The sequence below is a fragment of the Lathyrus oleraceus genome, chromosome 3 (assembly GCF_024323335.1).
Source record: "Lathyrus oleraceus cultivar Zhongwan6 chromosome 3, CAAS_Psat_ZW6_1.0, whole genome shotgun sequence".
Taxonomy (NCBI): domain Eukaryota; kingdom Viridiplantae; phylum Streptophyta; class Magnoliopsida; order Fabales; family Fabaceae; genus Lathyrus; species Lathyrus oleraceus.
Window position 1 is genome coordinate 188973932 of NC_066581.1, and position 17567 is coordinate 188991498.

General features: G+C 37.0%; 1 protein-coding gene across 1 annotated transcript; it reads right to left on the reverse strand.

The window, feature by feature from the left end:
• Positions 1–2259: 2259 nt before the first annotated feature.
• Positions 2260–8979, reverse strand: LOC127126183 (uncharacterized). Its single transcript, XM_051055065.1, has 14 exons — positions 7843–8979; positions 5420–5704; positions 5028–5333; positions 4820–4936; positions 4379–4684; positions 4027–4284; positions 3866–3937; positions 3538–3785; positions 3258–3446; positions 3057–3167; positions 2891–2972; positions 2707–2802; positions 2508–2607; positions 2260–2414 (listed from the first exon to the last, which is right to left on the reverse strand). The coding sequence occupies exons 2-13, from the start codon at positions 5702–5704 to the stop codon at positions 2509–2511; spliced, it is 2169 nt and encodes a 722-aa protein (XP_050911022.1). The 5' UTR covers positions 7843–8979; the 3' UTR covers positions 2260–2414; position 2508.
• Between the last annotated feature and the right edge of the window lie 8588 nt (positions 8980–17567).

A 17567-nucleotide genomic window follows, 5' to 3' on the forward strand; every position in this document is an offset into this window, starting at 1 on the left:
GGTGGGAAACACAAGATTAGTGATAGTGGTACCCAAAGTGCGTCCAAGAAATGTGGATGCCCATTTAAAATCAGGTCGACTCCGACGAAAGATGGATCTGGTTGGAAGATTGATGTAAAATGTGGGTTACATAATCATGGTTTACCTGATAGATTAGAAGGTCATTCGTTTATTGGTAGGTTGACAACAGATGAGAAGCAACATGTCGCTGATTTGGCAAAGAGACATGTACCACCTAGACACATATTGCTTTCCTTGCAAGACCGATATCCTGAGAATGTCACTCAGGTTACGCAAGTATACAAGCATAAGAGTGTGATACAAAAAGAGATAAGAGGTCCTGGGAGTGAGATATTTGCGTGGTTCCGTATCTCGAGCTGCTTTGAGACGTATTGTTGAAGAGTTATTGAGAGTTGATTATGTTGGAACTAACAGGCAAATATGTGGTTGTACTCTTAGAACATCTTATGAGTTACCTTGTGCTTGTGAGTTAGGAAGATACACACTAGGTGGTATACCGATACCCATTGATGTTGTTCATGTTCATTGGAGGAAACTAACTATGGAAGTTGAGTTAGAGGTAGGTGAAGATGATGGATCAGAGGTGGATATGACTTCTGCAATGGATGAGTTGTGGAGACGATTTAGGTCATTAGATGTTATTGGGAAAAGGGCATTAAAAGAGTAGGGTATGAGAACTAGCATACCCAACAATGACTCCATTGTGTCCACCACCTGAGAAACTAAAAACCAAAGGAGGAGTGAAGAAGAAAGGGAAAAAACCAGCAGAATATGATGTTTATAGGGACCCTTCGTATCATGAGTATGTTGATAAGGCATCTCAATCTTCACAAAGGCAATCTCAACCATCACAGACTTCGAAGAAGATAAAATTATCAAAGAAGCAACCACAATTCATTCTTCAATTTCCTAATCATATTAGGTCATACATTGAAGATGTAGTTAATGTTGAATCAGATGGTAATTGTGGATTTAGAGTCATTGCATCATTGCATGGATATGGTGAGGATGGTTGACCAATGGTTCGCAGAGAGTTGGGGTTGGAAATAATAGACAAGGATAGGTAAACTTTGTATGACAAGTTATTTTCTAATTGGTTGTCAGAAGTGAGAGAATTTTTTATGATAGAATCCTTTGGTTCACAGCCACCTAAAAAATGGATGAGTCTACCAGATATGGGTTACTTGATTAGCGAATCGCTATAATGTTGTACTTGTCTGTTTAGGCAATCCGTGCATGACTTTCTTTCCGATGACAAGTTCACATTCACCAAATGTCTCTATTTATTGCATTGGTTTTGTTAACCACAACCATTGGGTTCAGGTACGTATTTATATGCCTAAATATTTTAATTATTTCACTACATTATTTCAGTTAATATTTTATGTTATATGACTTAATATTTTAATTATTTTACTTTATCAGGTTAACATGAAAGAGGGGTTTCCATTGCCACCGGTCACATTAGATTGGAAGAAATTTCGTTCTCATACAGCAACTACTTGGATGTTAGGATTTGCAGGACGTATGCAACATTCACTATGCCAAACAAGGGATTAGACAGCGCTTTTTTTGACATTAGACAGCGCTTAAAAGCGCTGGCTATACTGGCGCTGGTATAGGTCTTAGACAGCGCTTAATTTACTAAAAAAGCGCTGGCATAGGGGGGGTTTAGACAGCGCTTTTTCAGTAAAAGCGCTGTCTAAAACCCCCCTATGCCAGCGCTTTTTTAGTTAATTTCATGTTGAAATTAACTAAAAAAGCGCTGGCATAGGGGGGGTTTAGACAGCGCTTTTACTGAAAAAGCGCTGTCTAAACCCCCCATATGCCAGCGCTTTTATTAAAAAAGCGCTGGCATAGGTGGTTAATTCAACAAAAGCGCTGGTATAGCCCACCCTATGCCAGCGCTTTTTTACACTATATTTTGTTGAATTAACCACCTATGCCAGCGCTTTTTTGATAAAAGCGCTGTCTAAGGTCAAAATTAAAATGCCTTTACCAGCGCTTTTTGCCTAAAAGCGCTGTCTAAGACTCCAAATTTTGGAGGATCTTTTATACGTTTTCACCACATTATTTAGCACCTGTAAATTGCAAATTTCAGCAGATTTTCATAAATTGGAGCTTGAATCCAATCTATATGCACCTTATAGTTCAACACATTGTAGTTCTATCTTCTGAATATGCACATATACTTGAAAATCTATATGCATTATAAACACATTATAGTTCAACACAATATACTTCTAATTTCAGCAGTTTTTTGAGTATTTATATATATACTTGAAAATGTTTGCCTTTACAAAAAATCTACACATTTCTAATAACCTCCAAAAATGCTAATCAAAATGTATTTCAACACATTCTAGTTCTATCTTCTAAATATGCTATATAACCTGAAACAACACCAAATAAAGATTGTAGTAAGCAAATGGAATTCACTTAAAGTTATTCAGATCACATTCAAAATTAAAGTAAGAGTTCAATACCTCACAAAACCTGTAGCTCGATAATGAATTGACACAATTCCTCTTTAATTTCATCCAACTGATCTTTTGAGTAATAAGCACATCTATATTCATCAAAGTACTACATAATAATATAACATAGTATGATTTAGTTAAATCTATTTAATTATGAGAAATATGTGTTAAATATGAAAATAACTCATAAGTTAGAAATCCATACATCAGATGGAATATCTGTTCGATCCATAAGAAGAGTTTCTTTCATAAACCTCAACGTGTAATATCCACAATCTATATTATTACGCTGTCGAGGACACTACACATGGAAAAACAATATGGATAAATATCCTAAGTTTTATCATGTGTCATCACTAATATAATCAAAATTGTGATAATTAATATACCTCCACTCTATTCCATGTAATGTTATTGGCTTTTCTCTTTGGTACTTGAATTTTTCTTTGTGCTCGAACAGTTTGTATAATGCTATAATGAAATATAAACGAATATTTAGAACAATTCACATAAATAAATAAGTATACACACGAATATTGGGTTATTTGCACTTACGTGTCAACTATCGTCTTCATAGCAGGGTATGTTGTCCAATCATTGTGTAAAGAATCCAAATAATACACAATTTCTTTAAAAGGATTTATCGCGACCAACAACCAATGTCCACTGTAATAAAACAAATGTTAGATGGAAACTTTCTACACGACGTCAAAATATGAAAAATTATAACAGATGAATTTAGATTGAAGAACTAACCCGTCGCCGGTATTAAACGGTAAAAAGAACAACTTTTCTCTATCTGTGTCGGCCATAAAGCGCTCGACTACATACGTCCTGACTTCATCTGGTTTTCTTATCATTTCGGTTAAGTTCGTTTTCATGGGATTTAAGAATGAGAATCTTTGCTCCAACCCACGCGGACCCATCAATTTGTCATATAAATACCTTATATAAAAACATCATTAACATTTAGACTATTCATATGAAACGAGTAAATAACTTGTTCAAGAATTTAAACAAAGTAGATCGGATATACCTCATGTATGTGTTGATAACACCAACGCTTAATTGCGTATGATACAAAATTTGATCAAAATCCTCTTTACCCAATGGCTCGGCATACTCAAAACCAAAAATAGCTCCATCCATAGGTATTAAACGAACACATCCATCCGAAATATCTGTCGTTTCTAAATATGTATGGAGGCACGCTCTATACTTGGAAGGATTTTTCTTTTTAGCCCCGGTCCTCTTGGAAATTTCAGTCTTCTTAGCAACAGGAATCTAAATATCATATAATTAGTAAGGTGAAGTGTAAGATGACGAATTAACAGGAATCTAAATAGCATATAATTGTGATGTACCTCTTTTTGCGATGCAACTGACTCGATTTCCCGCGCAATCCCCTTATCTTTTGCTTTGGATTTTGTGGGAGTCTAATTAACATTAACATGTAAAAAATGTGTATGTAAAATGCGCGTAAAAAATTTGAATACCTAAAGGTTCATAATGGTTTTAAGCATACCTCATATCCTACGATAATGAGGTCTGTCGGCCATGCAACAAATGAACCTATGGCATCTCCCAATAAAGTTGCATCCGAAACATCGTCAGGATGTGGTAATAACGCATCCTTCTCCAAAGCAATATCAACCGAGACTTTCAAAGATCCAGTAGGGAGCGGTTTAGTGTGAAGTAATTCACCCAAATTGTTATGAACTTTCCCCTTGCCAACCATCCGATAAGTCGGTCTCGCTAAGTAGAGGTGACAAGGTGAAATGCCCTAAAACCAATAATAAATATGACATTTTTAATGTGTATATATGACAATTAAATAAATTAAGCTAATTTAATTTCATAATAAGATATATAATTACCTCTGGAATAGTCGGTTGAAAATTACAATTGATACTATCTTTGTCACTAGTATCTTTAAAACCCGCTGCTCGATCTCTTTCTCTTTCCTTTCTTAATTCAAGAACTTCAGCTTTTAAAGCTTCCAAAGTTTGCTGCAGTTCTTTATTGCTAGGAGTCTTTTGTTTTTTAATATTCAAGGATTTTTGAGTGATCCCAAATCCCTTGCCCCTCACCCGACCAGAATACTCGGGAACATCTAATGCTCGACTCAGTATGCTCCTGCAATCAGTGTCTTCATATGGAACTATAGATTGAGATAGAGTCTCCTGAAAATCATATGAACATACACACAATAGTAATGTTATTGTCTTAAGTAAGTGTCAAAGTCAAAGTATTCGAAATTGGACGATTCAAAAGTGTCAAAGTCAAAGTGTTATTGTCTTAAATAATGCTATACTTACACATTTCTCAAATATTTGTTGAACGTCTTCTTTAATCTTTCCATCCTTACCGACACGGGCTTCCTTCCACAAAACATGTGCCGGAAGAGATGTTTCAGAACTATTCTCCTTTGTTAACTACACATTAAGCATAATATGATCAAATATAACTCATGACAAAATATGATCAAATATAACAAGTATATCAATGCAATTTATAGATACTTACTATAGACTGCTCTAAGCGTCCATATCCAACACGCCCTTTTCTATAGGGATACGCCGGACTTGATGCTCTTTGCCGGTTTGTTTCACTTACACTCTTAAATTCTTGGGTTTTTCGTTTGGATTTAAACGTTTCCCATTCTTTAGGTGAAATCAAACTTGCATATTTAGATGGAAGCTCTGCATCAACAAAAGTACCTTCCGTATCCCTAAGAAAGGTGGTTGATAAAAAGGTTCTAAACCCTCTTAGTAACTTTCCGGCCAATTTGAGACAATGATCTCTTCTGTTTTCTTCGATGTCGAAACACCTCTACGAAAAACATACACACATTGCGTTAGTACAATTAATTTAAAGACATAATCGTCATTAAAAACAAATAACATCACATATGGTACCTTTATCTCACTCCATATTTTGTCTTTAGCTTCGTTCAATTGTTTATTTCTCCAATTATCACAAGTAATTGGAACTTCATTCCTTACCAATGCACCAATAAAACTTGTCAATGTTGAACCGTTAGGCTCAATTAGTTGTCCACCTTCGTTCCAATGCACTTTTATTAAAACGCCTCGATCTCTATCTCGAATAACTTTCTTCATAACCATTATTCCACGTTTAATTTCCCTTTCCGCACCACCAACGGTCTCATCACCATGTGGGTGATCCTCGTTACTAGCCATCTGTAATAAAGAAAAACATAAACACAATATTAAGCAAATATGAATACAAATCAAGTAAGTGTCAAAGTCAAAGTGTATTGAATTGGACGAAAATTACATGGTAGCCTACAAACGGGCCAAAGGACTCAAAAATGAACTCGATTCGTCCAAATTCCGAGTGGAAGCATGTTTTTTGTAACAGTACAGCAACAGTAAAATCAGGGAAAAAGTTGTCCGAATCGAAAAACAAAGTATACCATTGGCTCCGGAATCGTGGAGAAAGTCTATTTTCATTAATCACATGCATTAAAACTCATCACGATTCAAAAATATAAAGAAATCATGCATTATCAGATATAACTTATAATCAAAGCAATTGAAAACAAAAATATAATGAAATCATGCATTATCAGATATAACTTATAATCAAAGCAATTGAAAACAAAAGAATAAAGAAACCATGGATAATTTACCTAAGTCACTAACATCTCTTTCTTTTCTTTGTTGGAATATTAATCACTTGTTTCTTAGCAATGCGTACGGATGAATTGATCCAAATTCCCTCATTATGATCGTTTCTTATATATGACTCATCCGGTATAAGATCATCAACTTCATCATTTCTATTCAACTCATTCCGTCTAATGCATGACTCATTCTCAACATCAATATCACATTGATCGACACCGCTATCATCAGTGACTTTGTTAGAGAAAAGCACTATGTGGGTTCATTCCATCAGTAGATAATGCCAATCGAAGGTTTCTTGCTTCTGATCCAAACTCAGGATAATCATTATCAATCTTCGACCACTGTGGTGAATCAGCCGGATGCCGATACTTTCCATCAATAATTCTTTCATCTGCATGCCAAGTAAGATGTCTTGCATCGGTTTCACTACGAAACATGCGCCTAAATCTCGGAATTATCGGAAAATACCATAAGACTTTTGCGGGAGATAATCTTTTCTTATATCGAGACAAACCGCATTTAGGGCACTCAGTTAACATTGCATATTCGTTACGAAACAAAATGCAATCGTTAGGACAAGCATGTATCTTATCATAGCTCATGCCAATAGAGCACAACATTTTTTTTGCCTCATAGGTTCGATTAGGAAGAACATTATCATCCGGTAGCATTTCTCTCATAAGGGCCAACAACTCTGTGAAACTTTTATCCGACCATCCATTGCCCGCCTTTAAGTTGTACAACTTTAATACCGCAGAAAGTCTTGAGAATTTAGTGCAACCTTTGTACAACGGTTTCTCTGCATCGCTTACCATCCTCTCAAACATTTCAGGACAATCATGAAGATCTTCATCCAGTGCTTCTACAATCTCTTCAACTCGATCACAATCGTATGTTTCCGTGTCTTTGTCGTATGAAGCATAGGTCGTATTACTTTTCTCCCTCTGTTCAACATTCTCGTTAATTTTCTCACCATGAAATATCCAACACGTATAACTTCGATCAATTCCACGCATCAGTAAATGCGATTTCAATCCATCTGCGTCAACCCGACCCATATAACAACAACCCAAGCAAGGACATTTCATTCGACTGGGGTCTTTGACATGTTCAATAGCAAACTTAACGAATTCCAATACCCCATTCTCGTACTCTTTCGACAATCGATCGGCAGACATCCATTTTTTATCCATGGTTTTCCTAAATTATTCACGCAACTATTTCAAAACAACATAAAAGAAGAATTTCCTAAGATAAACACTTTCGCGTCACAAAAAGAAGATTATTACAAACTAATAAATTATATATATATATATATATATATATATATATATATATATATATATATATATATATATATATATATATATATATATATATATATATATATATATATATATATATATATATATATATATTATATATATATATATATATATATATATATATATATATATATCTATTCTTCTACTAACTATGAAGTGAAGTAACTATAACTATGTTGTAGTTATGCTATTAAAATCATGACAATTTGGATATTTATTATGATTGAATGTCAAATGATTGGAAATAATTTAGAGGACTAACACCCTATATGAATAAACAACTTATTTCCGCGTTTATCATATAATTGCTTATATTATAAGTCATTTCTATGAAAAAAAGAAGAAGAGGCAATAAGTTACTACCTTTTAATTGTGGATGTCAACAAAGCTTGTTAGCAATAGTCCTCAATTGAGTCCTAAGGAAATGAACACCCTATAAAATAAACAACAGCTTATTAGACATTAAACAGATCAAGCAATGTATCAATCAGTCAGTAAAGTAATCAACTAAAGTACAAGCAATTCAAGTAGGGTAATATGTCAATCCAAAACTAGTTCAGCATTGTCAAAAACCAATTTAATACCAATCCAACTTAGCAAAATATTTTCCAAACCAGTCCAACACATTCAAGCAAATAACAAGTGTAGTTCAAATGTGCAATATAGTTCAGCAGTCCAACATAATTCAAGTTTAATCAGTTCAGTTTCATGGCATCAGAAAAAAAACAATTCAACAAGGTAAAATCACAAGCCAAGTCAATGCAGTTCCATTCAATTAACTTTGACTCACATCATTCCCATTCTAACAAGCTAGCCTTTCTTTAACTGTCTAACAGCTGACCTGCATTTTCTAAACTTGCATTTCAGTTTTTCATTCTAACACTAACCACACTAATTAACTATTTCATTAACACTAACACCATCTCCCTTTAACAGTTCTATCTAATCCTATCCAACTTACACGCCAATGCTAACAATCACATTTAACACTTGCTACAATTCATCATCAGTATAATAGAAACCTAATGGAAGCAAACACAAACCATCTCCCTTTGACATGGTGATTAATATCAAAAATATATACATTTGTTAACATACCACAAAAGAATCAACTGCCCTAACACACAAAAGAATCAACTGCCCTAACACAAGAGAATCAACTGCCCTAACACATGAACCACAAAAGAATCAACCCAGAAGCAAACCTTTATCACTAATAAACTGCCCTAAATAAAGAAAGATGAAACGAACAGAAAATGCACTTACAAAAATGTAAACGGTGATGAACGAAGTGAGTGATGAACGCAGGAATCAAGAATGGAGGTTTTGGGAGAAGCAGTGATGATGAACGCAACGAGTATGAACGCAGTGAGAAGAAGGTTGTGGGAGCGAGGGAAACAAAATGGGTCTTAACGTACTGAATGAATTCATATATTATAATTTACTAAAAAAAAAATTTGGTAAATAAGGCCTTAGACAGCGCTTTTATGAAAAGCGCTGGCTAAGCTCACAAATTAAAATGGCCTTAGACAGCGCTTTGAAGGAAAGCGCTGGCACAGGAGTGGTCAATAGCAGTGCTTCTAAAAGCGCTGTATAAGGTAGGCCTTATACAGCGCTTTTTTTAAAAATTTAAAAGGCCTTAGACAGCGCTTTTGGGAGAAGCGCTGTATAAGGTGACCTTGTCAAAAGCGCTGTATAAGGTAGGCCATTTAGCAGCGCTTTTAAAAAGCGCTGTCTAAGACCATCCATTTAGCAGCGCTTTAAGCCATCTACGTATTCAGTTTCCTTATTTTTATTTTTTTTTAACGTGTAGCAGCGCTTTTGGAGAAAAGCGCTGTCTAAGGGGCGCTGCCAAAAACCTGTTTTGGCGTAGTGATTGGCAATTACTTACACCTGTATTAGCATGATTATGTACTCAAAACATAAATATGTAATCAAAACATGAATTTTATATTATGTCTATTATATTCAGTTCTAAAACTTAATACATAAATCAATGTGAACGAGAAATATGCAAAGCTTCAAATAAATCAAAAAACTGTGGATCTTCCTCTTCGGCATTAACTTGTCTCAGATAACGATGAATCAATGTAGATACACGAGCCCAATCAGGATCAGATGGCCCGACGTCATATACAGGAACTGATACCTCTCTAGGATCATCACGATGGGGAGGGACCAACCGTGGATGGGAAACACGATAATACCACTCCAGATAACCATCTTCTACATCAGATGGAGTGGTGGCCACGATAGATGGACCGATCACAGCGATAACACTCTGATGGTAACTGATCCAATCAACATCAATATCCGTCGCCATCATACAATCCAGAGGTGGGGATGGAACATATTGCCTATACCCGAACTGACGTAAACATCTGTCAGGCAAGTATGGAACAACTGTTTCACCCCACTTCAAACAGCCCCTGTAAAGACATATCGCATCAAATACACGCCATACTCTATGATCCTCAAATGGACGCCATATGACGTCGACATGTGTCAGCTCGTCCAAAATAGGTCGTAAATCATCAACCTTCAAGACTCCTTGCCTATACGACCATCTCATCGCTCGGGGAAGACCATAGTTATCAGCAGGTTTCCAATTCTCCCATCTTTTTCCAACAGTTGGAAAGTACTCGTGAATCCAACACTGTTACAAAATACAAACATAATAAATAAAATAAATTAAGTTAACATATTTTATAAAATGAATCCAACACTTAATAAACAAAATTAAATTATATACCTGTTGTTAGACTATGGCACGGATCTAGAGGGGGGGGGGTTGAATAGATCCCAATTAAAAACTTGAGTCGGCGCTACCAATTTGAGAGAAAATTGGTTTTGAAAATTTGTTTTGAATGCGGAAGCGGCCGAGGAAAATTTTAGTCTAAAACGAACCGTTATTGGAAAACCGGATATGCGTTAAGCTAATGGATTAGAGATAAAATGAAATACAAATCACTATACTATTTGCACACTCAATTGATATATTTCACTGACTAGCAAGCCTAGTTCCAATGATCCAAAATACCAAATTAAACTGAATGTAAACTTAAGACAACTTTGGCTTATGCAAATTCACAAACACTTGGTGTGCATACACTCCAAGAGATATTTGAGTTGAGTAAGTAATTCAAATTTATCTAGTACAATATACTATTGTACTTTGTATTCAAAACGCAGTTTTAATCTCTTACTCAACTTATATCAACGTTTGGTAAAATTGCTTAAACTAAAATCACTTAATTTTTAAGCTGAAAAACACTTATGCAGAAAATTAAAGAAGACAGAGATTTGATGAGGCAGTTCCCCCGCCGTCCTCGCTTCGGGGTACGTCTGCCCTCAATTCTAAAATTAGAATTGAGATGATTAATTAGATATCACCTGTGAAATTTAATCGTTTATACAAGGATTGCAAAGCATGTAAACAACAGAACTTCCAATGTGTTGAATGATGCTTCCTATCCTTGCTCCTTGATTCAAGATGAATCAAGACCTTCGATCGTTGTTGCTAGACCTCCGATTCCAGCCCCTTTGTTGAAGAATCTTCCGTTCTTCAAACCCTCGGCCTGGCTGATCTCAAACACAACGAGTCGAACCCGAATCCTTCACTTCAATGTCATCGAATCCGCTACTAGACTGATGAAGACTTCCTCTTCTCAATCACCTTCGCTCGGCTGAATATTGATGAAGCAATTCGTCCAAAAACCCCCAAACACAAACCCATATTGGAGGACAAAACCCTAATGGTTTTATTCAAGAAACAACCTGCCACAAGCTTCAACCCGAACTGGATTCTTCGATCACAGCTTCGAACCTTATCACCTTTAATCGATCACGAACCACATCAAGAGTAATTGTTTGCAAATGATGTGTTGTGAAATGTTGAAGATGAAGATGATGAGTCTTGGACACCTTTTTCACTCTTTCTTGTTTCCTTGAACACTTGAACTCAATTGGCAAATGTTGGTTAATAAAAGTGTTTTGACTTCTATTTATAGTAACAGCTTACCAACCAAAAATAACAGTTTTTCAAACAGTGGAAAATACTCAGAAAACTGAGTTTACGCCCGAGCGGTCGACCATAGGTCGGCGTGCGCTGACCCGTGGGGAATGCGCTGACCCCTATGGTCGACTCAAAGGTTTCATGCGCTGACCCGTGGCCAACTGCACTATGCTATGCGCCGACCTGTGGTCGACTCAAAGCCATCATGCGCTGACCCGTGGCTCATGCGTTGACCCTTGCGGTCGACTCATAGCTTCCATGAGCTGACCTGTGGTTGACTCAAAGCATCATGCACTGACCCGAGGCTTATGCGCTGACCCTTGCGGTCGACTCAAAGCCTGCAAACCTGCAAAAATTCGTATTTTGTGATTTTCATGCATTTCGTCATGATCACACTTTGTCCACATATGTTTTTAAGAATTATAATAGATTTAGATAAGCATAGGAAAGGATATGATCGGTGATGTGTTGCATTTGTTTGTAGACATGCATGGTGGTCATTTGTCATCATCGAAACTTGCGATCGTATGTTGTCTGACACTTTGCCCTTACATACTCCCCCTTTTTGATGATGACAACCTGTGCACAGCCAAAGAGACAAACAACATGCAGTATTTACACACATTGTGCACACTCCCCCTTTCTTTTGTAATCTAACGCTATCTGCAAAACCGACTGTTAATTGTGGCGAACATTTTGGCTGCTTGTACTCTTCTCCCCCTTTGACAACATCAAAAAGAGACAAGGAACAATTATTCAACATAACATAAAAATTTCACAGGAAGTAACACAAACAGATAATAATATCACACCAATATCATTACTGAATGATAATCATTAATTAAAAGAACAATAATCATTAAAATAGATTGTGCACAAACAAGCATAACAGAGAAATGAATACAATCAAACAACAAGCAAAGATTTCAGTTTTACATTTTTCTGCACATACGTTGACAAGTTTGATGCATAGTTAGAATGTCATACGACAATAAACATCCAAAGAGATACATCATGCACATATGCACACTATCATTATGAGGTATAACTATTTTAACCATGAGACTTTGCAGAGAGAGAAAGAGAGGAACAGTATCACCTCGATGCCGGAGTGACTTGGTGAACGGTAAACTTGTGCTTGCAACAACATAGATTTGTTAGAAGTACAAGATTAAAGTATTATATGGAATAAGGTAAAACAGCAGATTATAGTGCCCGTTCCGAAATATCGAGAATGCCAAGTTCTCGGCGGATATGAAAGAAAGGTTCAGTGGCTAGCGGCTTTGTGAAAATGTCCGCTAGTTGATTTTCAGTATTAACATGTTCAAATACAATGTCACCTTTCTCTACATGATCCCGAAGAAAGTGGTGTCGAATTTCGATATGTTTGGTGCGAGAATGTAGCACAGGATTCTTGGTTAGGTTAATGGCACTTGTATTGTCACAAAAAATGGGAATACGTTCAAGTTTGAGGTTAAAATTCAATAGTTGTTGCTTAATCCATAGGATTTGGGCACAACAACTACCGGCGGCAACGTATTCCGCTTCGGCGGTTGACAAAGCAACTGAAACCTGTTTCTTGCTATGCCAACTGACCAAAGAGTTTGAAAATAAGTGACAAGTGCCACTGGTGCTCTTCCTATCCGATTTGCAACCGGCAAAGTCGGAATCGGAAAAACCTACCAATGAACAATCATTACCTTTGGAATACCACAGTCCATACTTCGGAGTACCGGATAGGTATCGAAGTATTCGTTTGACGGCTTTTAAATGGGATTCCTTGGGACATGATTGATATCTTGCACACATGCATACACTAAACATAATATCGGGACGAGAAGCAGTAAGATAAAGGAGTGAACCAATCATACCTCTATACCGTTTTACATTTACTTCCTTACCGTCTTCATCTTTGTTCAAGTTTGTACACGTAGGCATGGGGGTGTCTATGGCCTTAGCTTTTGCCATGTCAAATCTCTTGATAAGGTCCAAACAGTACTTTGTCTGGCTCACGAAAGTTCCTTCTTTGAGCTGTTTAATTTGCAGACCGAGAAAGTATGTGAGCTCCCCCATCATACTCATCTCGAATTCGCCCTGCATAAGGTCAGAAAACTCTCTCACAAGATTCATGTTAGTAGATCCAAATATGATATCATCTACATAAATTTGCACTAATATCAAGTGCTTTCCTTGACGTTTAATGAAGAGGGTTGTGTCAACCTTTCCTCTTGAGTATTTTTGATCGAGTAAGAATTTGCTTAGTCTCTCATACCAAGCTCTAGGAGCTTGTTTGAGGCCATACAAAGCTCTTTTTAGTTTATAAACGTGATCAGGATACTCATGGGATTCGAAACCCGGAGGTTGTGCGACATAAACCTCTTCATTTATATGACCGTTAAGGAACGCACTCTTGACATCCATTTGGAATAGCTTAAAGTCTTTCGCACAAGCGAAAGCAAGGAGAAGGCGTATAGCCTCGAGTCGGGCAACCGACGCATAAGTTTCCTCATAGTCGATGCCTTCCTCTTGGTTATACCGTTGCGCGACTAAACGCGCCTTATTACGGGTTATTACCCCGTTTTCGTCCAGCTTGTTCCTAAACACCCATCGGGTGCCGATTACTCGATGGTCTCGCGGAGGAGGGACGAGGTCCCAAACCTCATTTCTGGTGAACTGATTAAGTTCCTCCTGCATTGATAAAAACCAGTGTTCATCGAGTAGGGCTTCTTTAGGGTTTTTAGGTTCCATCTGCGAAACGAAAGCGAAGTGATAACAGAAATTACTTAGCTTAGATCGAGTTGTTACACCCTTTGAGATGTCCCCGAGAATGTTGTCTATTGAATGGTCTTTGGAAGACTTCTAAGCTTGAGGGAGATCATCGTTTGAAGGCGGATGAACTACCTCGGTTTCTTCACGGTGTACATCTTTGTCCTCCTCAATTTTGACTATGTCGGGTTGATCAATCCCCGGCTCGCCACCTTTGAGTATGTCTTCGGTAGATGTACCTGCACCATGAAAAACACTACCCTTTCCGATGTTTCTCGGATTGGATTCATCAAAAGTGACATGTACAGACTCTTCTACAGTAAGTAATCGTTTGTTGTATATTCTATATGCTTTGCTAGATTGAGAGTATCCGAGGAAGATACCTTCGTCGGCCTTGGAATCGAACTTCCCTAAGTTTTCCTTTCCATTGTTTAATACAAAACATTTGCAACCAAAGACATGTAAGTGAGAAACATTTGGCTTTCGCCCTTTTAAAAGTTCATACGGTGTTTTGTTTAGAATGGGGCGAATGAGCACCCTATTCAGAACGTAACAAGCCGTACTAATGGCGTCAGCCCAAAAGTATTTCGGTAATCCACTTTCATTGATCATTGTTCTTCCCAATTCTTCCAAAATTCGATTTTTACGCTCCACAACCCCATTTTGTTGGGGAGTACGTGGAGCGGAGAAATTATGATCAATACCATGGTTACCGCAATATTCTTCAAATAAGTGATTTTCAAACTCACCTCCATGATCACTTCTAATTGCAACAATGTTTGTATTTAGTTTATTTTGGGAAAGCTTAGCAAATCGTTCAAAGGCGGCGAATGTGTCGCTCTTACTTACTAAGAAAATAGTCCAACAAAATCGAGAAAAGTCGTCCACTATTACGAAACCGTAATAGTTTCCTCCTAGACTTTTAATCCTAGATGGCCCGAATAAATCCATATGGAGAAGCTCGAGAGGTCTCGTTGTTGAAACGATATTTTTGGATTTAAAAGAGATCCTCGTTTGCTTCCCTTTTTGACAAGCATCACAAAGGTGATCCTTGGTGAACTTAATTTTGGGGAGACCTAGGACTAGATCTTTTGAGACTATTTTGTTAAGTAAGTCAAAGTTAACATGTGCTAAACGCCTATGCCATAACCATGAATCTTCACTCATTGTTACAAGGCATTTGTCACTTGTTAACGATACTTCATTTAAGTCAAGCATATAGACATTGTTCACACGAAGACCATTAAACATACTCTTCTTATCATCATTATGTACAATTTTGCAACAATCTTTTGAAAACGATACATTGTATCCTTTGTCACATAATTGACTGATGCTAAGTAGATTGTGTTTAAGACCTTCAACAAGCAAAACATCAGAAATAGTAGTAGAGGAGGGATTACCTACACTACCTTTCCCAAGTATTGCTCCACGGTTGTTGTCACCATAAGTTACATATCCCTTCTTCTTAGCCACAAAGTCAATGAAGAGAGATATGTCACCTGACATGTGCCTTGAGCATCCACTGTCGAGAACCCATCTTCTCTCGGTAGTCTCGAGGCATTGTACCTGTGACAAGATAATTAACAAGAGAAGGTACCCAATTGCTTATTGGGTCCTGAGTGGTGAGGAACGAAATGGTTGCATTTGGGCATCCATTGATAAATGCCTTTAGGAACTAAAAACCTCCTAAATCTACATTTGGCAATGGAATGGCCTTTCTTGCAACAATAGAGACAAGAGAAATTTACATTTGGATTGCTTTTGCTATCTTCATCCTTTATAACATATTTATATTTTTGATATGGATTAACCATACTTTTTCGAAAATTTGATTTGTCGATAGCAAAAGTAATCTTGGGCTCAAGAGCCTTGTCAAGTTTGGCTTTTAGGTTTCTTACTTCACCTTGCCAAATGTAACAAGTATCACACCCAAAGTTCATCATTCTACTTTTAAGGTCCTCATGACTTGTTTTTGTGCTTTCCACTATAGAAGCTTTAATTGCCTCAAGTTTCCGTTCGGATTCTTGAATTTTATGTTCCAAATGAGAAAAAATTTGCTTATTTGAGGCAAGCCTTTTAAAGGCCTCTTTCGCTTCATAGTGTAAAGTATCAAAAGCAGTTTGCAATTCATGATGAGACATACTAGAGGATTTTTCATATTTAGCATGTCGTACTTGTTTCTTTTTGTTCTTTTGATGAGCAGAAAGACATAGATTTGCATTTTCATCTTCATCACTAGAACTTTCATCATCGGAGGAGTCGCTATCGCTTTCCCAAGCTATGTATGCTCTCCTTGGCTTTGATGGTTTCTTGTGTGATTTGTATGAATCTTTTTCTTTTGTCTTTTTGTTCATCGGACAGTCCGGTTTGTAGTGATCCGGCTTTCCACACTTATAGCACGACCCTCTAGTTGTTTTTCCTTTTAAGCTAATGGATTAGAGATAAAATGAAATACAAATCACTATACTATTTGCACACTCAATTGATATATTTCACTGACTAGCAAGCCTAGTTCCAATGATCCAAAATACCAAATTAAACTGAATGTAAACTTAAGACAACTTTGGCTTATGCAAATTCACAAACACTTGGTGTGCATACACTCCAAGAGATATTTGAGTTGAGTAAGTAATTCAAATTTATCTAGTACAATATACTATTGTACTTTGTATTCAAAACGCAGTTTTAATCTCTTACTCAACTTATATCAACGTTTGGTAAAATTGCTTAAACTAAAATCACTTAATTTTTAAGCTGAAAAACACTTATGCAGAAAATTAAAGAAGACAGAGATTTGATGAGGCAGTTCCCCCGCCGTCCTCGCTTCGGGGTACGTCTGCCCTCAATTCTAAAATTAGAATTGAGATGATTAATTAGATATCACCTGTGAAATTTAATCGTTTATACAAGGATTGCAAAGCATGTAAACAACAGAACTTCCAATGTGTTGAATGATGCTTCCTATCCTTGCTCCTTGATTCAAGATGAATCAAGACCTTCGATCGTTGTTGCTAGACCTCCGATTCCAGCCCCTTTGTTGAAGAATCTTCCGTTCTTCAAACCCTCGGCCTGGCTGATCTCAAACACAACGAGTCGAACCCGAATCCTTCACTTCAATGTCACCGAATCCGCTACTAGACTGATGAAGACTTCCTCTTCTCAATCACCTTCGCTCGGCTGAATATTGATGAAGCAATTCGTCCAAAAACCCCCCAAACACAAACCCGTATTGGAGGACAAAACCCTAACGGTTTTATTCAAGAAAGAACCTGCCACAAGCTTCAACCCGAACTGGATTCTTCGA